The 22559-nt window shown below is 36.7% G+C and overlaps 1 protein-coding gene across 22 annotated transcripts in view; it reads right to left on the bottom strand.

Annotated features, from left to right (window-relative positions):
* The window catches only part of PARD3 (par-3 family cell polarity regulator), a 572731-nt gene that overhangs the window by 134309 nt on the left and 415863 nt on the right, over positions 1–22559 (bottom strand). For 16 of the 22 annotated variants that reach the window (XM_069546411.1, XM_069546415.1, XM_069546407.1 and 13 more), the window contains 2 exons: positions 20832–20942; positions 10721–10963 (listed from right to left, as the gene is read on the bottom strand). In XM_069546411.1, coding sequence (XP_069402512.1) covers positions 10721–10963; positions 20832–20942 — 354 coding nt within the window. The remainder of the gene's footprint in view (positions 1–10720; positions 10964–20831; positions 20943–22559) is intronic. The other 6 variants (XM_069546421.1, XM_069546424.1, XM_069546417.1 and 3 more) reach the window with 1 other exon arrangement.

The raw sequence follows: 22559 nt of genomic DNA, 5'->3' as shown, positions 1-22559 counted from the left end.
CGTTTTTACATTCTTCTCATGTTACAACATCATTCAAAAGAACATAACCTGTACTGTGTACCCGCAGCCAACTGATTTAGGGTAGTTTTATCACATTTTTCAGGCACCCTAACCATATTATGTACCTTCCGCTCTGGGTCATCCCATAGACAGGTGGTCTATGGTCCTTTGGTGCAACAAATTTTCAGTGACTAATGTTTGGTAATCTACACTTTATCTTTTAAGATGGTGTTTATATCACCAAGAGCTTGGAAAATGGATCAATTCACAATAAAACATTTTGCTAACAACTTTCATGGTTCACTGGCAGAGAAAAGAAGGCTTATTAGCTTGGCACCCTAGATATGGCTTTGGCCATATGGTAAAAAACATACCAGATTTTTAAAAAGTCAATCAAACCATTCTGGTCTAGCTATTAGAATAAACAGCATGGTCCATAAAACCGGTTGTGTTATTTAAATCCGTCTGTTGTTCTCCCAAAAGACTAGAAAAGCATTACTATCAGAGGCTGGACCTGTATTTCTCTTTTACCCCCAACAGTCGCTAACACAGATCATAATGGGCGTTTATAAAGAATGTATTTTCTAAATATAAAAATCAGGACACAGCTGACATATGCTCCAACAATGGGACAAAAAATTTTAAATACAGATGAGTTTAAGGAGGCTCACAGAGGTTAAATAACTTGCCAGCCATTCAAGTAAATGGCAGAGCCAAGACCTAAATCTAAAACCACCTCAGGGGACAATGTAAACTGCTGTGCTTCCTCAGGCCTGTTATTCAAGGGCAGAAGGAACAAAGACTGTTAAGCAGGACAGGCAGGCTGAGAAGATCACGGAGATACAGGAGAAGTCTAGCAAAGAGACCTCGTCCACTCCACCTCCACACCTGCTCCCAGAATCGTGAAGAGCCTCATACGCCAAGTGTAAAATTACGGAACTCTACATACTCTCCCAGAGCAAGTCATGTTAACTCTAAGAAATCTATTTAATGGACAGGGTTTCCAACAAACATTCTGAAGCAAGATGTAAAGAGTAGCTCTGGGCAAACAACAACTTTTAATTTTTAGTGGTGGCTAATATCTCCAAATGCAGAAGTGTTCTTTAAATTCTCCATAAGCAGATATCTATATATCTGCTGGTGGTTCATTCAATTTTTCCAGACATATTTCTGTAACAGAAATCTTGGACATAAGGAAAGTCAGCACCACTTTTTCTAGGAAATATTTAAAAGAAAGCTTCCTGTCCAATGAAAATATTTATAATTCAACGTATATTTACCGAATTTTGAAGCACACAAGTTTTTATTTCTTTACATGAAGTAATTTTTACTTAGCCTCAAAACTGCTACAGTTGGTGAATGTTAATAATATGTAATTTATACAAATTGTTAAACATGGATATAGGAGACAGATATAGAGTATTTATAGTTAATCTGGAAAAGTAAAAATATTTATCTATTAATGTGTCTTTTTTGTCAGAATCTCAGTCTGTGTTAGGGATCTAACCTGTTTCCATGTTTTAGAGGAATGACTTCTAAAAAATGAGGACTTTCTATACATTTAAGGATAGGTGACTGAAATCTGGGGTTTCAAGAAGTTCCAATCAGATCCCCACCTCTCACATGGACTGTCTAAGGCTAAGATCAGGTACATAGTCAATGGACAGTTTAAGAAGAGGAATGGCTGTCTTCCACACATGTGCCATATTAATGTGAGGATCATCTCTCAGCCTCCCTGCGTCCATGCAGCACCCCCAAGGGGGCATCACAGAAGCCAGGGATGATGCCAGTACCTGAGAATACAAAGGTGTGCAGAGATGAAGTGCGGGTCTGCATCTAAAGCAACCAGAGGACTGCTTTGAAAACAAGGTATATGCATAGAGTACAGTCTCATCTGCCGTGTGTGCCACACACAAGATGTTTTCAGATTAACGGCACAGTCTAAGACTGCACCCAAACTATCTACTTCCTGACTTCTGCATATGAGAAATCAGCCCTTACTCTCAGAACATAGGAAACAGAAAAGTTGCACATTATTACCAGATATTCAAGTGATGAAAGAAAACTGACTTTGCACACACACACATACATATATACACACAGAGAGCTTTCCATAGCCCAGAACCCTCAGCTTTAAGTACAGTTTAAAGAAGAAAAAAAAAAGTCGGATCAATTAGCAGCCCATGAATGTTGGAAACATCTTAACAGTGTCTCACAGATGAAAGAGTACAATACAGAATGGGAAAAAGAGGGAAAGTTAAATTATGTCCGCAGTCATAATGAATCAAAGCCCAGAAGGAGGTCTGCAAATCAGCAGGTTCTAATGAAATATTAAGGTAAGTGATTATTGATGAAAAATGAATAAGCCTTTTTGATTTTGGCAACCTTTAAATCACACCTAGCTAATTAAAACAACTCAAATGCATTCATTGACTCCTTGATGGGCATTTAGCTATCCTTGGGTGCAGTCAGACTTGATTTTCTGAGGTGCGTTTATGTAGCTGATGCCAGTTACATGGATGTGTGTGCCAGAAAAAGACACACCATTAAAGAAAAACATTAGTTCCTTTTCATATTTGATTTATCATTTCTAAACTAGGAGCAAAAAAAAAAAAAAATCACCAGGGACATTTCCTGTGTACCATAAATAAAACATCCATAATACTCTACTACATATTAACACTGAACCTTATTTTAATTAATTATATAATGAATACAAGGCATTTATAATACCAATATTATGCAATTAAGTGGTCATTTTTATTTAAATATATCACAGAGCTATTGAAAATGCTCTTGAAAAAATTCCAACCACACCTCCAGAGGGAAGCCAAACAGTGTCTCCAAAGGTGAGCTTGTCCACACGTCACGTCACAGGCTGGGAGAGGGTCTGACCACAGCCCCAGGCCCTCACCGTCTTCGTTTGTGTATCAAAGGTCATAACCCTTGTCACCCCTAGTCCCCTGGTTTAGAAATGAATCTGTGACTATTCAAGCTTAAGTCCTGTACCAAATTTCTGCAGGTTAAGTTGCTTGTTAATTACAGAAATCAATCAAATGTCCTCAGCCAGGCACATTTGAGCATCCGTATAGAATGTAAAAAGCCACAGCATCAACTGTAGCAACAAAATTAAGTTGAGGAACCTAGAAGTTTCACACACAAAAGATGCTTTTAAAAAACAGAGAATTCTCCAATATCATGCTCATGAAAAAACAACTTTTTTTTTTTTAATTAGGCAGAAAACTGCATAATTTGGTTTTTTTTTTAAGGCCACAAACTGCATAATTCCTCCACAGGCCTGAGACTCCAGCAAGACCCCAGAATCCACTTGGAATGGCAACCAGTCTGGTGTCACCCAACCTGCCTTCCCCTCCCTACTGAATTCGTATCACTCTGCGTATAACACAGGTCATGGTCTGTCACACGGCACCAAGTGAGAGGAAACGGGAGGGGGATCTCTTGTTCATTTCTGTATCCAGACCCCTCCCACATCCTTGTACATTGTAGCTGCCAAATAAGTGTTGGGGACGCGGAGGGACAGAGGGTAGAAGAGGAATCCATACCAGAATCCAGGGCTTGTTCAAAGAGTTTAAGCCCTTGACCGCCTCGCAAAGCTTGAATATCCATGTGAAAGGAAAAAAAGAAAGAGAAGGAAAAGAGAATAATTTGAATTAAGTATTCATCCTCAGCGTTAGTTTCTGTCACAAAGCAGGTGATTTTTTTTTTTAAGCTATGCCCACACAGTGTATAAAACCGAAACTGAAATCAGAACTCTCTTGCATCAGAATTAGAATTTTATAGAGTCAAAGTCATTCCTAGGTCTTCCTTTCCTTCATAGGCCACACGGAGACTGTGAAATTTAGAGAAAACCCTCATGCCTCAAGAAACGGGGTGCCAGAATTCACTGTCCTTGTCCGAGTCCACAACAGCTGGCAGTTCCACAGAACTCCCGGGAATCATGCTGTCTGTTAACTTGTTCCATGGGTACCCCATGTTCTCCAGTAAGCCCCAGTTTCTTCTGCATCCTGCCCATCTCTGCTCCCCACCTTCTTTAAGAATTCTAAGTGTCATCAGAAAAAAGCTAAGCTGAAAGAGCTACCCACCCACTCCGCCATCCTACCGAAAGGAACCACCCTGGAGATGCTTATCTGGCCCCAAGGTACTTAACGTCAAAGACAAATATTTTGAAAACTCTGTATTCCTAAGGATTCAGCAATATAACCCTGTGTAGTTTATTCGCTAGAACTAATTATGAAAGGTATAAAGTAAGAACATTGTTTTTAAAATATTTTTTGAGTTTTACAGAGATGTATATAATAATATTCATTCATCCATTCTACAAAGATTTATTGAGTCCCTTTTATGCAATTTGAAGTATATATTAAGTAATTACTACAGAGCCACAGAATATATGAATTATCTAATCATTTTCTGTTCTGTGACAATACAGGTTTGAAATTTTCACACTCCTATCTCCACATCTATTTTAGTGGAAGAATCTAAGGACTAAGGATTGGAAAAGAAAACAAACATCATTACTAATCAACTACTGAAGTTACACAAAATCAACCAATGGGGCACTAAAGGAAGTAGAAAGGAAAAAGCATCAAACAGAGAATAATCAAACAGTTATCCACAGTGAGGGCTGGAAGTGTCCAAGGAAAAGCTCTAGAACATCTGAGAAGTTAATTTAAAAATGGATTTTGAATTCAGATCTTGATAAGTCTCCCAAGAAGTTGAAAATTCATCTCACAATAGGGCTCCACATAAATCCTCATGAATTTATATTAAGAACTGATTGATATTCCATCTTGGTGCAGAAGCAAGAAGGAAAGAACCACCAACCTAAGACCACTAAATACCAATAAGATTGGTACTTGAATCCACAGGTTTGGACTGTCTAAAGGACAGAAGAACCAGGTGGTTGGGTCAAAATAAAAAGATGAGTTACCATGATGAGTTGCATGTAAAGCAGGATTTTAGAGTTTCTGTGGGAAGGCTAAAATCAAACGAAATACCAAGCGGCTAAAGGGAATTTCCAAAAGTGTGGCCAGCTCATCATCAAAGACCCCAAAGTTCAGTGCCTTGCCAAAGGAAAGACATTCAAACAAAATGAACACACTCTGCTGGAGGACTGCTTGCCAAATAATACCAAGGTCTAAAATAGTTTCCATTTATCCTCATATTTCTGCAGAATATTTAAACTTCCTCTAAGGCTAAAATAAATATATAAATAAACAACCCCCATTACACATTAGTTCTCCAAACAAATTATGGTTTCAGGCAATGTTAATCAACAAAAAGAATTAAACAAGAAGTCTTTAAAATTAGCCATGACCTTATTTATGGCTTCATTACTTTCAAGATTTCATTTGTTGGGTTGTTTATGTCACCTCAGCCTTTAATTTAATTGCTGCATCTCTAACTATATTAGAATAGCTTAATGAATGGTGATGGCTTGTTTTTACTCACCAAAATGTAACATTTGCAGAGCATATAACACCAAAGAGCCACTTAATGCATCCATGAATTAGAAGAAGTTGGATTTATACTTTGAGGTTGATCCTCTATTAGGAAAAGTATGGTGTGAGCCAATATGACATAATTAAGGATGAGGCTAAAACAAGAGATTCTGGGGCCCATAGGCATCATGCTGAGGGCTTGGCCTGCATCTTGGAGACGATGAGCAGCTGGAGAACAAATTTAAGCAAGAGAATGAAATGTCAGATTTTAATTTTGGATAGAAAACTCCAGGTATTGTAGAAATTTGAAGAGAACAAGACTGGAGGCTGGGAGAAGAGCTAAGAGACGACTGCTAGCATCCGTGTATAAGAACAGGAGAGAAGGAGTTTGGAATTATTCGGAATGTAAAATCCTTAGGCCTCTGTCACTGACTGATGTCTGGTGAGGGAGGCTGGCTGCAGAAGAAAACATCATCTAGAGTCAATGTGAGGGTCGTGACAGCATTCTCTGAGATTAGGCTGATAATAGTAGAGGAGGTCTGGACTGAGAAACAATGAACCTGGTTTTGGATGGGGTTTAGGTGCCTGGGAGACACAGAAAGCACGTGCTGGTAGTTAGCCCCAAGAATCTAGGGTTTATGGAGGACTGAGTTAGTGCAGAATGAGCATCACCAGTGCTTCAGAGCAGTTAAAGCTATAACCCAAAGGAACACATAGGAATTATCAGTGGTCAGAGCTATTTCCTCAGGCAATCCCAAATTAGGAGACAAACAGAAGAGAATCTCTGAAGAGACAGTGAAGGAAGAGTCAGAAAGGAAGCAAGAGATAGCAGTACTGGACATAAAAACTAAAAGAACAGAGCTTCAGGGAGGCCAGAGTGACCCAGAGGGAAAAAACAGAAGCATTCACTGAACCAGGAGTCCAGGATTGGGAAACTAACACGCCATGGCTACTGTAACCCAATGCCCACAAACCTACTGCCTTAAGATAACTCCAGTTTATCACATTTGAGTGCTGGAGGTCAGAAGTCTGAAATGAATTTTGCTGGACTTTAAGCCAGCGGGTTAACAGAGCTGGTTCCTCTGGAGGCTTTCAAGGAGAACCTGCTTCCTGGCTTTTAGCAGCTTCTAGAACCCACTGACCTCCTGGGCTCATGGCTCCCTCCTGCCTTTATGGCAGCAGTCTGCATCTTCAAGTCTCTCTCTGACCTTGATTCTCTCGCCTTCACTTATGATCCACTGGGCCCAGCTGGAGAATCCAGGGAAACATCCCCACTTTAAGATAATGTAATCAGATCTGCAGCGTCCTTTTGGCTGCATGAAGGAGCCTATTTACAGGTTCCAGGGACCACAGAGTCGGACACGACTGAAGTGACTTAGCAGCAGCAGCCGTAGCAGGGACTAGGGCGGGGCATCTTTGCAGGGGCCATTATTCCGCCTACCACATGGAGAGAACAAGATGCAGGACAGAAGAAACAGCAGTCTCTATCAATCCTAGATTAATCTTTCAAGAAGTTTGGATTAGAAGTGAAGAGGGAAAATAGGGCAGAGAATAGCCAGAGGGTAAAAAGGATTTTTTTTTTTTAAGCAACATGATCAAGACATCAACAAGCTCACCAGCTATGAGGAAGTGGCAGCAGAGGCACACAGGCTAAGGGACAAAAAGGGGGACTGAGGAGCAGGCTCCTTGCAGGGGTAGGACTGGGATCTGGAATAGTGTTCACGGGGCTGGCCAAGAAGAAGGAAAGTGGATCCTCTGTGAGCAGGGAGAGAGAGGTGGTCCAGGCAGATGGAGGCGGTGGATGGAGCTGGCCAAGGTCAGAGATGGGTAGGAGGGACACTGAGATGGGGTCAGCATAGAGCTCATTCATCAGCAAGGGCATCAACTTGCAAAACACACATTACAATGAGACGGACTCCATTTGAAATATCTTTCTCACATCTCAAGAAAAGCAGAGATTTTTTAAAAAATATACTAAGTAAATGTAGGTAAATAAAATGGTCTTTGACTTTTTGAATAGCAAATACAACTTTGTCATATGACCCAACCTTTTAAAAAGAGCACATGTTTAATAATGGCCCATAGCTAAGAAAATTAGTTTGCTCTGTGTTTGGCAGACTTCCTTTTGACACAACTGGATTCCAGTTTTTAATGGGGGAGAAAACAAGTTCACAGAGGTCTTTTCTTTTAAAATCGGCATTTTCTCTTTAGTCGTAAAATGCATGCAAAAAGCTTGTGATTATGGTATTTATGTTTCCATTAAGGTGTCCTCAGCAAGCTGGGGGAGTCTAGCCTACTATTTTCCTGCTATTTAGATTTATAGCAGCACAGTAACTATTTTATTTCAATTATATTTGAGGACAGTGCCCTCTTGGTGGCAAATGACTGCATGGTGACAGTCAGCACATGTCCATTAGAACTATCCTTCTCTGGAGTTTTTAACTACAGATTCTGGGATCTTACTACAAAAGTACGAATTGTTGGTGCCCTCAAATAATAAAAAACATACTGACTGCCATTCCATCAATTTTTTTTTTTTTAAGAATTCGAAGCACACAAAACTTCTGGATTGAAACTGTATAACTTACAAAAAGAAACTTTTTGCTGAGTGTCAAGAAACATTGAATAAAGTTTATGATAACACACCTGCAGGCTGACATTTTGAATAAAATGATGATTTGGTCATAGGTGAATAATGGGCATTTATGAATGCCCAGATAAAGCTGTACCCAATATGGAAATTATATATTATTTCACAGCTTCACTGTAAACAGACCTTATTAAACAAACTGATATTAGAGTTCTGATTTGATTTTGATCAGCTGCATCACACTCTGAAGGCACAGCAATCAAATAGGATATACACTCTACCAAAGAGACATAGGATTAGGAATCACTGACAATAGAATCTGGTTACAAGCAGGATAAAAGTTAAATACACCAACACTTTTGTAAGTTTGAGCTTTGGCATTCACAGAAAACAGAAGACTACGTCTGGCTTCTCTGGCATCCACCCAATATGAAAACACAGAATGTTATCAAGAGCATTAATAAATAGTAATAACAATGACACTATGACCAAAGGGTACAGTCAGATAACAGTACACACGTCAAGTCAATTAAAGAGGCATGGACATATTGCCGGACAGAGTATGAAGCTATTCTAGAAAAAAGTATTTTATAAATAATATGTGGAAATGGACAAAGTGTCCCATTCTGACATCAAATTCACAGCACTTAATAAATGATCCCTGGTTATTTCCATGTGGGGCTACCAAATCCACATTTCCATCAGATCAATCAAAATGATAAGCAGTGAAATTCAGAATATGGCTTTCTTACTGAACAATAAACATCCCAGAACAGATTCAGGCTACACTTCACACTGTCAATGGACTGGAGATGCTCCCATGGAATCCAAAAATTTGAATAGCAAAGTTCATCTGACACCAACAGCAAACTTGGGTGAAATTTAGTTAGTTGATGGGAGATTCTTTACTGGGTATAGCTCTCTCTGAGGAGTTTCAAGTTTTATGTTTCCATTATTTCACTTTTTAGAAAATTAATAGAACCGTATTCTAGGTCACCTTGCATGTTATTTCTCTGTCTGAATTTATGTTTATACATACAGAGGCGTCAAGAAACGCTACTTTCATTGATGTCTTGAGTTAATCATAGAGAAGCTGGTTGAATTTCATGCCTTAGGATACATGGATAGGGTGCACAGGTCAAAGACCCCTGGCTACAGACATGCAAAAGAACCGCAGAATCTAACTGAGAAGAGTGATGGCTGAACTGAGCCAGCCCTTGGCTTGTGAGGCAAACAAACTGAAACAAATCTGCCATGGAACATCCCCCACCATGTTCATGTTCATGATTTGTGCGAGACTTCAGATTTTAAAAAAAACATTATTGGCCACATTAAAGTAATGTTGTTCATTTGCATGTAATGGTTTTGCTGTTTTGCTTGTATTTAATTTGTAAAGATGTTTGGTTTTATAGTTATATAATGGCTATAAACAGAAGGAGTTCAGCCCTATTTTATTTTTATACATATTTAAATAACATTATAATCAAAACAATTTAATTCTATATGGCAGTATCAAGAGATCGTTTTTTGAAGTCTCTAGTCTGAGCAACACTTTTTTACAGCTTTCATTCTGACAGAAAAAGGCAGTGGAGGTAAAGCCATTATTTCCAAGCCAAATTCATATTCAGTTACAGGTTGATGAAGAAAACACTTCACAGGTACCATAATTCCCAACTTTTTGGATTAGCAATATCATTGTTCAATGGACAGCTTATCTCTGAAAAAAATAATTACAAAACACAAAATTTAAATTTCTGTGATGTCTCCAGAATTTTGATTTTGGAAAAGGGTTAATCCATCTGTGTTTTAAGAAGCCCTCCAGGTATCTGATGCATGCTAAAGAACCACTAGTTTGAAGGGAAACCTACTATTTTTAATGTTCAAAGCATAGCTCCACCATAGAGCAATGATTATGACACCATTATAAGATGGGATGGAATGAGTGTATTGTTTATGACAACAGCATGGAAGTGTTTCAAATAAAAAGAAATGAGTACTATTTTCTTCATGAACTAAATTTTATATGGTGCCTGAATATATAAATGAGGGATGGAAAAAGATGTTTCTAAATTGTTTCAGATAAAATTTGAAATAAATTTATAACCATTAATATAGTGTCAGCATCACACTCCTTTGTGCTATACTAATGTACACAATCAGACCTGTGGTTTGTTAACAAGCAGTTTGAAGACTGGCTATACTATACATCTCATTCAGTAATTCTTTCATGACATGAAAATCATGTCACCAAAAAAAAAAAAAAAGGCCCAAATAAACCATAATTAAAACAAATCATGTCATTGCTCATCTATTTAACTATCATAACTAGAGGCTCACTGCACAACAACAACAAAAAAGTCTTAAATTGAAGAACCAGTTTCAACTTTTTTTATCTGAGTTTTAAACTACAGGTTAGTTCTCCCATCTGAACCATTTTAAGAACAAGATGAAATACGCTAGGATCATGAGACAAGCTATCAAAATCTCTACTGTTCCTTCCATTAGGCTTTGATTTGTGTAAACTGGATGCTCTTAGACACAACAGCTTTTTAAAGGCCGTTAATAAAAGGCAGTTCTTGCTTTAGAACTGATGAACAATCTACTCCCTTGTCACAAACTATATAATAGCTGATTTGGAAGCAATGCTCTGATTGCTCCTGGAGCCTACCTGTCTGCAGGTAAAGGTTTGGAATTCCGCGGCTTCTTCACTTGGGCATACAAAGCATCCATCATATGCCCTTCTCTTGGGCTCTGGGGTCTGGTGCTGAGAGCCATGGAACCTTCATAGGAAGAAATTCCCCCGTACATCAGCTCATCATCACAGCCAAATGTCCGATGAAAATCTTGAATTTCAGCATAGTCACGTTCCCGAGCCTGTCGCTCCCTAAATTCTCGAGTTTTGGCTTGAATCCTGTAAAATTAAAATAAGTTAGAGCAAGAAAAACTATGCCTTTCCTAAGAACTGGATATAGAACATTCATCAAAATACATTGCAAAATACATATTCTTTCATGCAATTCTAAGAAGCTGGATAGGATAAACAGTGTTATATTAATTTTAGATTATCAGGGTAATACCATGGATTCTCAAAAATTATCATTTCAGATAGCTTTGCTCATGTCAATAAGACATACTGATAATTTACATCTTATTTTTAATTATCACTTATTAACTAACTCTAAAAATCCACTAGGAATAGTTTTAGGCATCCACTTGCATTTTATTCATGAAATCTTTTGAGGCAAAAAGTCATTTTTTAAAAAGTTCTACACACATACACTGTATTTGCATACATTTATGTATGTATATACATGTACGATCTTCTCATTATAGTGATACCATACACATTCAACATACTCTGAAGCTTAAGTATGAATCCACACTATTATTGTTTATTAGTGGCAAAAGATCTGTTTAATGATACTGACTTTTATTTTTTGTGATGTATACAGAGCTCGCAAAATCCTGAGACTAAGGACAGGAAGGCATGCATTCAACCAAATTCTGAAGTCAACCTATTGATATTGTGCTAAGTTGGTCTTAGTTAGCTGAAGATAATTCAACAACCCTTGATAGAATTTTGATAACTTTTAATGGGAAAAAATATTTCTATTACATACTTATAAATGTAAATGTTTACTTAAAAGTGAAATCTTATTTATAAAAGCAATACTTTGGGCTGTGTTTAATATTTTATTGCAAAGTTATTTACTTTTTTATATTCAAAGTAGACTACTGCTAGAATAAATGATACATAAATGTATTTAAAAGAAAACAGAAAAAAAAAAGAATACAGAAAAGATACAAAATCAGATGAACACAGTCCATTAATAAAAGAGAAAACTACAGGTCAGTATTTCTCATGAATATAGAAACAAAATTCCTTACCAAAATATTAGCAAATAGAATTTGGTAATATATAAAAGGAATTATACACCATGACAAAGTGATGTTTATTGCCTGAATGCAAGGCTGGTTCAATATTTTTAAAATCAAACAATGTAATACATCATATTAATAGATAAAGAAGAAAAGTTACAAGATTATATCAACTGATGCAGAAAATGCATCTGACAAAAGTCAGTAGTCATCATGAGAGAATTCCTCAAAAAAACTATATAGAGCAAAACTTGACTTCCTAAACTTGATAAAAAGCATCTATAAAGAACCCATTGATAACATAATGGAGAAAGACTGAATGCTTTCCCTTAAGATCAGGAAAAAGGTAAGGATATCTGCTCCCACCACCATAACTCAACACAGTGAAATTCTAGACAATGAAATCAGCTTAGGAAAGGAAATAACTGGCATACAGATTGGAAAGGAAGAAATAAAACCATTCTTATTTGTAGACAGCATGGAGGTCTTTGTAGAAAATTGCGAGGAATCTACAAAAAACCTCCTATAACTCAAAGGAAAGTTCAGTAAGGTAACAGAATAGTAATACAATATTAATAAGTAAAAATCCATTGTATTTCTATAGGTTGGCAGTGAATACAGATGCCAAAATTAAACTAAAATGTCATTTACATCCACTAAAAGAATGAAATACACTGATTAAAAAGGTTTGTTTATAGACATGAATAAAATACATAGGTGTAAACCTAACACAACATATACAGGACTTATATGCTGAAAATTATACAATGATGATGAAAGAAATCAAGGAAGATCTAAAAACTGGAGAGACATATAATTTTCATGAATGAAAGACTCAACATAGTAAAGTCAGTTCTCCCCAAGTTGATAAACAGCTTAATGTAATTCCTATAAAACTCCAGCATGACTTTAGTAGATACAAACAAGATTATTTTTAAATTTATATGAAAAGGCAAAGGATAGAATAGCTAAACAATTGGGATAAGAACAAAAAAAGTGGGAGGAATCACACTTGATGGTGTGGTTTCTATGGAGGGAGAGACACTTAGATCAGTTGAACAGGATAGAAAACTCAGAAAGAGCTTACAAGTATGGCCAATTGATTTCTCATAATTATACGAAAACAATTCAATGAAATAAGTCTTTTCAACAAATAGTGCTGGAGCAATTAGACATCCATAGGCAAAAATGAAAACAAAACCAAACAGAGCAAAACCCACTTTGAATTTAAACCTCATCCCTGATACAAAAATTAACTAAAAATGGATCACAAATTTAAATGTAAAACTACAGTTTACCTGTGGCCACCGACAGTGGGATAGAACTCAAAGAATTGACAAATCTGGTTAATTACCCTGAACAAATGTGTATTTTAATGTTCATCCTAGAAATAGATGCTAACAAAGCTTGCTGCATCAATAGCACTAAAAGCAGAGCTTTAGAACGAGGAATGCACTGTGGTTTTGGTGCACTTTAGTGACAATTCAGCCAATAAAACTCACACAATGATTTTATTTTATACTTTTACATTTGAATGTCTTATTTATTATAAGTGAGAAAAGAGACCACAACACAACCAGAAGTTATATATTCATGTCATATATTTTCATGTTTATTTTTCTCATTTCAGAAAAAAAAAACTTGGGGTTCAGGAAAAAAAATGGTTTTAAGGAAAATCACGTAGTTTAAGGAAACTTTTCAAAAAGAGGGTGTCTGGCAGTGTAGCCCTTAACAGCTCCAGATGGTCAATGCTATAAAAGGACACCCCCTCTGCTGTTTTACGGTGACCCTGGGGTCACAAATTATCCCTAAGATGTAAAAGTCATCCGTTTTTCTGAATAGTCAGGTTGTTGTTTAGCAGTATCCATCTAATTTATCTCAGGCCAAATCTCAGCAATGACAAAAGTAACTGATTAGCACAAAACTTAGCCAAAGAAATAAATGTCTATTGATGTAAGCAGCCCAGAAAGTCATTTTGAGCCATAAACAAGAGAACCATTCTGAGGTTTAAATGATGGCAGACAGCTGTTCTGACACGGATGGGCAACACATTCAGGCACTATTTCCCAATTCTTGGAATGTTAAGAAAAAAATGTGAAAACAGCTACTAAAACTTTTTATTAAGACCTTTAAAAATGTTAATAAAGAATTTATCATTTCAATTTGGTATATTCAAACATAAATATTCACACCTTTCTTTTTTGTTAGAAAAAAAAAAAGTATTTTCCATTATGATAATGAAATTGCCTTGAACCTGCATAGAAAATAATACACAAAATAATGTAATAGACTAAATAAAGTAATAAGGTTAATTTATTTCCTGCTGTCACTAAATTCATGCTAACAGTCTCTCTTCGGCTTGACATCAATTAATGATTTTCATCCCAGACTCTTGTCACAGTGTTCACCACCCTTTTCTCTAATTAAAATGGATGATGCATGATGAAGATAAAACACACAAGACTTCTGTTCTTGTAACATTTCTATTCATTAGAATTTTTGCTTTTACAATAAATGGCTTTTAACACTAATTGCTGTAGAGTAAAATGAAAATAACTTTTTTATGACGATGAAGTATAGTCCTTACATATCCAGAAAAGACACAAAGCTTAATAAGCACTACTATTAAGGAACCAACTTCTCAAGACAGAAAAATCAATGGTTCCTTAAATTACTCTACTGTATTCAAAATACTTCTACCTCCAACATTATGAAGGCTCAATACATGGAATGTTCTCAATAATACGTTTTTTACAACTCCAAGAAGCAGAAATTGACCTTTAATGTTTTTAATTAAAAAAAAAAACCCCACACACCACTTTTAACATCTACAAAAGACAGGATGTACTAATATTACTTTAACATACAAATTAAAATACATTTCAGATTGCTACATATTAGATAAGTGTAAACTATCTTCAAAACAATGTTCAAGAGCTTGAAATCAACTCTTTTGGGTAACATTTTGTCCCCCAACTTATTGTACTACCATATGGAAGCCTGATTCTGGGAACAAAGTTCCTGGATCTTTTCCCAACAACATTTCCTCTCTAAAAACCGGTATTAGAGAAATTCATCAAATAAAATCCTACTTTCATGGCAGAATGAAATGTAAGCAACAAGGCAACTGGAAAAAACAGTTTGACCAAAGAGAGGTTTGTGGTCAACTGACTGAATGCTGACTTGCCCCTCAAAACAGCTGAGCAAATGGCAGACACCAAAAATCTTCAGTTTTCACCTTACCCTGCTGGGCAAATCAAACAACTGCCATCTACCTAGATGTATGCTGCCAATGGAGTATCTATGCTGAATTCCCCAAAGAAGGAAGATATCCCACTAAATATGAAGTTATCATTTTAAGTAGGATTTTAATATGTTTATAGTATTGGGGCAAAAGTTGACTGGAAAAGCCTTCCATGTTCTGAATGGATTCTTAGAAAAAATTTTTGAATAGGAACAATTGTTTTAAAGATGCATTTCCAATTCAAGGGAAGAAGGCAGCTGTTAAAAACCACAGTGGTTATAGTAGGTTAGGGATGGTGGAGTCAAAACTTCATCCCTCAAGGCTACAATGAGGAAACAGCAGATTTATAAAATAAAATAATTAAAAGTTGAAAAAAAGATCAAAGAAAAGCATTCACAGAGACAATAGTATCCACTAACACAACCACAATTTTTCCAGAATCTACGCAGTTACAAGAATGTATACCCATCAGCAGCCCTTTGTCTAGGCGTGGGGATAGAATTACTCACTTTGCTAAATGCTGAGTTCTTGAGAACTAGATCTAGACCCCAGTTATCATCTCTGTACAGTGTTCCTTATTAACTCCAGCCCCACCAACCTCTCTCCTCCCCAAAGCTCTGTGGTCATCAACTTTCACAATTGATTATAATGTCTTATGTTGATTTTTTAATGTTATGAGGTTTAAATCTTTTCTCCATCTTAACAAAGGTAAGAAATTCTTGACGGAGGAAGAATTATAATAAGAATAAAAATTTTATACCATCATTTTATTTATTTAATATATTGTGAACAAGAAAAATTTCTCTTTTACGCTAATAAACCACTAGAATGATATTTGACTAACCAACACACACACACACACACACACACACACTCACTACTCTCTCTCACAGATACTTGCTCATTCACTGACATTACGTTCCGGCTTTCACAAATGTCAAATCAACTACAATTATTTCCAACTCAAAGAGATGCTATAATGCCAAATCTAAGAAAGCTCTAATCAAAAATAAAACGGACTTTCCTACTCCAGTTACAGACTGTCAATAAAATCTGTTTCAATTTGCCCAAGTATTGGTCTATTCTGGACTTCCATGAAGTTAATAGATTCTTTAAAAATCTGTTCACCTGCACAATAAGTTCTTAAAATATGTCTGATGAGCTAACCTCATTGATTAGAACTGACTTTTCTGAAGGATTTAAGGGGCCAGAGAAAAAATGAAGAACACTTCTAAATTATAGAAAAATATATTGTTCCATTAAAAGGATAAGCTTTAAAAGTTGAGTTGTATTTGAATGACAATATGTGACCTGCATGCAAAAATGATCCAGAATATCTGGGTTCTGATGTCGGAATTCAGGGAATCTGAATCCTAAGTTTCAAGCCAAAAAGAAGTGAAAATTGTTAATTCTTTTAGATGCACAGGGAATGCTCCTATTGTTGCTATATAGTTCATTCCTTTGGTAACTTCACTAATGCTTATTCGTGCCCTTTAAAGAAACCTTACTGCTATATTCTGATACATATTTTTAAAATGATAATCCTGCAAAGACTAACAAATAAACACATGCCGTCTCTGAAAAGGATCTTATCAACTAACAAAGACCACAAAAAAGTTCCTATCAAAATTTCAAGAACTTACTCAAAGCTGATATTGGAAACAGTTGGTAAAACTGAAAAGAGAAATGCCAGTGATTGGAAACTGGAGGCAACAAGGCCAGAAATTTTTATTTCTTGAATGTTGTATCTATATGAGATGATGAATGTTCACTAAACTTATTGTGGTCATCATAAAAAAAAAAATTCAATTCTGATTTCTATAGCCAGTTAGATAAATGAGCTGGACATGGCTAAACTAGGAGCCAATGGTCTTTACTTGTCATCAGTATTTCCCAAATGACTCTTAATTCTGAGAGATACTAGTACTTTGTGGGAAAAAATAGTGAAGAAGGATATATATCTATGAGTGAATAAGTTAGGAAGTGATGATTCTCTAGGCTGTGGGCTTCCCAGGTGGCGCTAGTGGTAAAGAACCTGCCTGCTGATGCTCAAGAGGTGTGAGACATGGATTGCAACTCCTGGGTCAGGAAGACTCCCTGGAGGAGGGCATGGCAACTCACTCCAGTATTGCCTGGAGAATCCCATGGATTCTCCAGAGGAGCCTGGCGGGCTACAGTCCACAGTGTCAAACAGACTCAGACATGACTGAAGCAACTTAGCATGAGCATGCCCACACACATTTTAGTGACTCACAATGTACATGAACAGAATTAGGCTGTTGAGAAATAATGGAGTAGAGAAATATGCATAAGCTGCTTTTAACCAAGTGTTTCTCAAATATATTTGCATGTGGAGCCCTTTTTCTGCTGATGAATGCTGTTTGGGAAACCCCAAACCACAATATTTATATACCATTAAAATATAAATGAAGCTATCAACAGAGCAAGAATACAGTAGAAAGCCAAAGATTACTTCTGCCACTGAGTTAACAGAAAAATCCATTGATGTGCTTTATACTTGAAGCTCAGTGGGCCCAGGGTTACAGAGATCATGTAATTGAACCTGTGTTATGTGGGAATCAGAGTCCCATCCTTTTGTGAGGTGGAATGAGCTAATGTACGTGCGTGCATGCTCAGTTGCTCAGTCATGTCCGACTCTGTGACCACATGGACTGTAGCCCACCAGGCTCCTCTGTCCATGGGGTTCTCCAGGCCAGAATACTGGAGTGGGTGGCCATGCCCTTCTCCAGGGAATCTTCCTGATCCAGGGATTGAACCTGCGTCTCTTGCATCTCCTGCATTGCAGTTACTGGGGGAAGTCCCTAAATGTACTTAGTCACTCAGTCGTGTCTGACCTTTTGCAACCCCATGGACTGCAGCCTGCCAGACACCTCTGTCCATGTGGATTCTCCAGACTAGAATACTGAAGTGAGTTGCCATGCCCTCCTCCAGGGGATCTTCCCAACCCAGGAATTGAACTGGGGTCTCCTGCATTGCAGGCAGATTCTTTACCAGCTGAGCTACCAGGGAAGCCCAAATGAGCTAATAGGGGTTACCAAATGTGGTCAACAGCATCACTGAACAGGTAGGGTACCAGGCTCAGCACTCAAAACTGGAAATCAAAATAGCACATCTCAGGATCAGCAAACTTCACCCTTGCTGTTTTACTTCTGAAGAGAAGACCTCAGGCAAAGAGGCTTTGGTTCTGACAGGGGAGAGCTGGTGAAGCCCAAAGACAAGACTCACACCAGGATCCTTCTCCTCTTTTCTCCAAGTAGACAGCATGTATCCAAGACCCCAGCTCCCAGTGACAGCAACGAGTGGAAAGAAAGGCAGAGAAGTGAGCAAGAATGAAGGCAAATTCCTTCTCAGACCCCTGCTCTGAAGAATCTAACTTACTTTCACTATCTAAATAGATATTAACATGGTAGGAAAAATCATTTTCAATTATATTTCTTGTTCTTTTAATTTTTCAATATTCTATCAAATCATATTCGGGCTTCATGGATTGATACAAAAAAAATATTTTGGTATGTGGACCTGACATAACTAATAACTAAGGAATATCAGGTTTTCTATTTTTAGATAGAATCAGGCAAAATTATTTTTGGAACTCAAATAGCTACAGTAGTAAATAATATTACAGGAGATGTTTCACTGCCCATCAGCAGTGAAGGAAAGCTGTCATGAAATAAGCTGTGGCTTATTTCGTTTTCTCTATTACCTCCAGTCAGGTTCTTCCCAAAGAAGCTGCAGTTTTCATTCTTAAAAGGAGCAATGCCAATGCCAATAGACAGAATAGGAAAGAGGTTTTACAAAAGCAGAATTGCTTTATCAAAATAACAACACTAAACAAGTACCACTTATGCAATTCAATGAGTCTCATACATTTCCCTGCTCAGTTACAGGATCCATGAGTTTAAATAAAACATACTTGTAAAAACTGTTATTGAAACACGCAGTCAAACAGTTTTCTTAAATTATGAGGCTAATTGATTTTTTTTAATGGACCATTCACTTGTTCCCTGACCCTAAAAGATTCTTTATTCTAGGCCTCTTGTACGTTGTAAATTCATTAGGACCAACCTAGTTCCCAGAAGTATTGCATCATTAGAGGTACAGAGATGCAGATTAAAAGCAAAGTGGAGAGGTGAACTGTGCCTTAGGCAAATTAATAATACAAGTGAAGCCATTATGTAAAACCATTGTTTGGCTGTAAAAATTTGACTATACATTATAAAGGATTTTGGAAACATTGAAACAGAGCAGTTCATCTTAAACTGCAAAAAAGGGAATATTTAGAATATGAAAAATGGTGCAGGATTAATGACATTCTTCCCCTAAGCTGGCATCAAGATAGGGAGAAGTATAATGTTTCTTCCTACCCATTAAATTATTCTCTAACTAAATCACATATTTGCCTGTGGATAAATCTGTGTTCATACATTTACCTGGTATATACTCTTCCTTAAGGGGATAAGAAAGTCTTTAAGGTAGATGTTAATACTACTGAACACTTAAATGCCATACTCAAACACTGAGAAGACTGCGTCCTGTTCTAAAAATAGTGAGTTTATTAAGTTTGGGGATGTCTAAATTGGTGAGGATTAGAGAGTCAGAAAAGCAAGAAAGGTGCCATGACTTTTTTTTTTTAATTGGAGAACTGGAAGAATAGACTCAATTTTGTAAAATAGATAAAAAGTACATATTTTCCCCCACTTAAATATTTTATAAACTGCAAAGCTACAAATAGAGAATCACACCTTTCCAGAAAAACACAAAAACATAACCCTCAGGGGTATAAGAAAGATGAATGAAAAATATCCAAACATGAATCACTTCTGACAGAAAAGCCTGTCTTTTCTTTCTGTCTTTGTTAAGAATAAGATCAAAGGTGCCACAACTCTAGAATTATAGTAAGAATAGCCGACTTAGCTTTAGAGATGCTGGGTTACAACCCTAGCTATGGATGATATTTAGCTTTATAACCTTGATCAAAGTAACTTTTCATCCATTTCATTGGTCTGTGAGTCCCCACCATGAAATGATTCAACAGTCGATAACAATCTTTCAGGAAGAGATGGAGAAACATTTAAGGAAAAAATGTCATACAAAATATGATAGCAAAACAGGAGGAAGAAAAAGATGTCTGACTTCATAGGAAAATAATATAGTAAAAAATCAATAGCCTCTTCAATTCTTATTAAAAATCAAAATATTTTAAATGATATATAAAAACTCAGTTTTATTTCCATATGAACATTTCTTTAAAATTATTATAATATACTATATACGCATAGGTGAATGAGACAGAATATTACATATTTTTGCCATTTTCAGTGATCATTAATGCTGATTTATTTTCTCTTAATACCCATGCTCATATGGCCTACCATCTTCTGCGCAAAGATCTTAACCAAAACCAATAAAATTCATTTCAATGCCACAAAGTAAAATAAGGTTTTTTCCTTTTAATTGTTTTTACGTTGTATTCACCCAACCATCAGTCTTTGGACTGACACAGAAAGATAAAATAGAAATAAATGCATAAAATACAAATTTCATAAATAAATTTCTTTCTATTAAAAAAAGAAAGAGTAGAAAGGAACAGAAGCGCCTCCCTTGAATGAGGTCCACCCAAATAACTGGAATCTACCTTTCCTGCTCCTGCTTCATCCGTACTCTCTCCTCTTCTGACGTAAGGGAGTCCTGTATTTTTATTTTACCCGTTTTCTCAATCTTGTCATCTTTTCGATGTTTGCCAAACCTGTTGATAACAAAAAATTCTAACTTGTCAATGTATACAAAACGCATTGTCATTCTCCTGGGATAAGACCTATGCACTCAACGAAGTGTGAGCATCCTCAAAATGAGGCCCCAATGCCTCCTGCCCAGTATTAATATTTTCAGACAGATTACTTTGATCCGCTTTAATTGCAGCTTTCCAGAGAAAAACCGTCTTTGGAAATGGCCTCCATAGCTGTTTTTCTTTAGCCAACAGAAAAATAACAAAATCCTTACGGTTCATCCTTATTAAACAGACAATCCACAAATGTATAGAACTGACTATCGGAGGATAAAAATCTGCATCAGAGTGGGTTTCTCTTAGGACTATAGAATGAAAATCCACAAACATCGTTTTAATGATATCTTCACAAACAACTATTCTTTATTTTCACACTCGGGTTTATTGGCAATATGTGTCATACTTTAAACGCTGACAAACAAGGTCATATTTGCAAGGCTCAAAGCAAAAAAGGATAACTTACACTCTGACCATACTTTGGGCTTATTAAACTGAAAGCTTTAAGGCAGTTTCAACAAATACTGTTCCTAAACCTGATGAAATGCTACTGCCGAATGTGGCATCTCTTGACTTGGAAATCTGTATCCGATCAAAAACAAACATGAGGAACAAACACGTGACTCAGAATCAGTCCACACACATTTCCACAGATGGGCACTGAATTCTAGGCTTCCCAAGAAAACACTGATATTATTCCCTTCTGTATCCGAAATGCCTCAGAAACCCCAGACTTGGTATCCATTCTTTTTCCTCCTCTGTTCCTTTTTTCTGCTTTTCTCCAGACCAGACCATGTTGCCTGGAAGGCATGAGCTCCATCCCCAGAAATAACATTCGTCTGGAGTGATCTGGTCACCAGATGTTTCAAAAAACAACTCTTTTATAGACAGTTACTCAACTACACATTCACAAGTATATAAAGTATATTGAGAATTCTCAATTGAGCACAAAGTAGGAATTTGGCTTATGGTGATAATCATACTGAAAAAGAGAAGAGTAAAAGGGTAGGATCAAAGCTGATATAAAGAGAGAGGAAAAAAAGTGACTTTGCTGGCAGTCCTGTGGTTGGACTTTGACTTCCGATGCAGACAGCATGGTTTCAATCCCTGGTCAGGGAGCTAAGACCCCACATGCCTTACGGTCAAAACACCAAAGCACAATACAGAAGCAATATTGTAACAAATTCAATAAAGGCTTTTAAAAAACTGGTTCACTTAAAAAAGAAAATCTTTAAAAACAAACAAAAAAAGAGACAGAAATCTCAATTACTAGAATGGTTGGGAGCACACATCTTTTTATATATACATATAAATGTGATTGCAAATATGTGATTGAGTACACAGGAATACCACCTGTGTTCACTAAAGTAACACTATGTTATAAATGAGTAAGGGAAAGCATTTTGAAAAGGTTAAAATAGAAAATAGTTAAAGCATCACCACCGCTATTCCTTTAAAATTAGCTGTATCATTAAATGGCATTGAAAACTGCCTGCGAAATTAACTTTCACAAAGCAAACATATCCCTTAATTTTAATGTTATTTAGAAATTAGAAGATCATTTCCATTGCAAAAAGCACA

Source organism: Ovis canadensis, chromosome 13, assembly GCF_042477335.2.
Source record: "Ovis canadensis isolate MfBH-ARS-UI-01 breed Bighorn chromosome 13, ARS-UI_OviCan_v2, whole genome shotgun sequence".
Classification (NCBI taxonomy): domain Eukaryota; kingdom Metazoa; phylum Chordata; class Mammalia; order Artiodactyla; family Bovidae; genus Ovis; species Ovis canadensis.
This window is presented reverse-complemented; position numbering and strand designations above follow the sequence as displayed.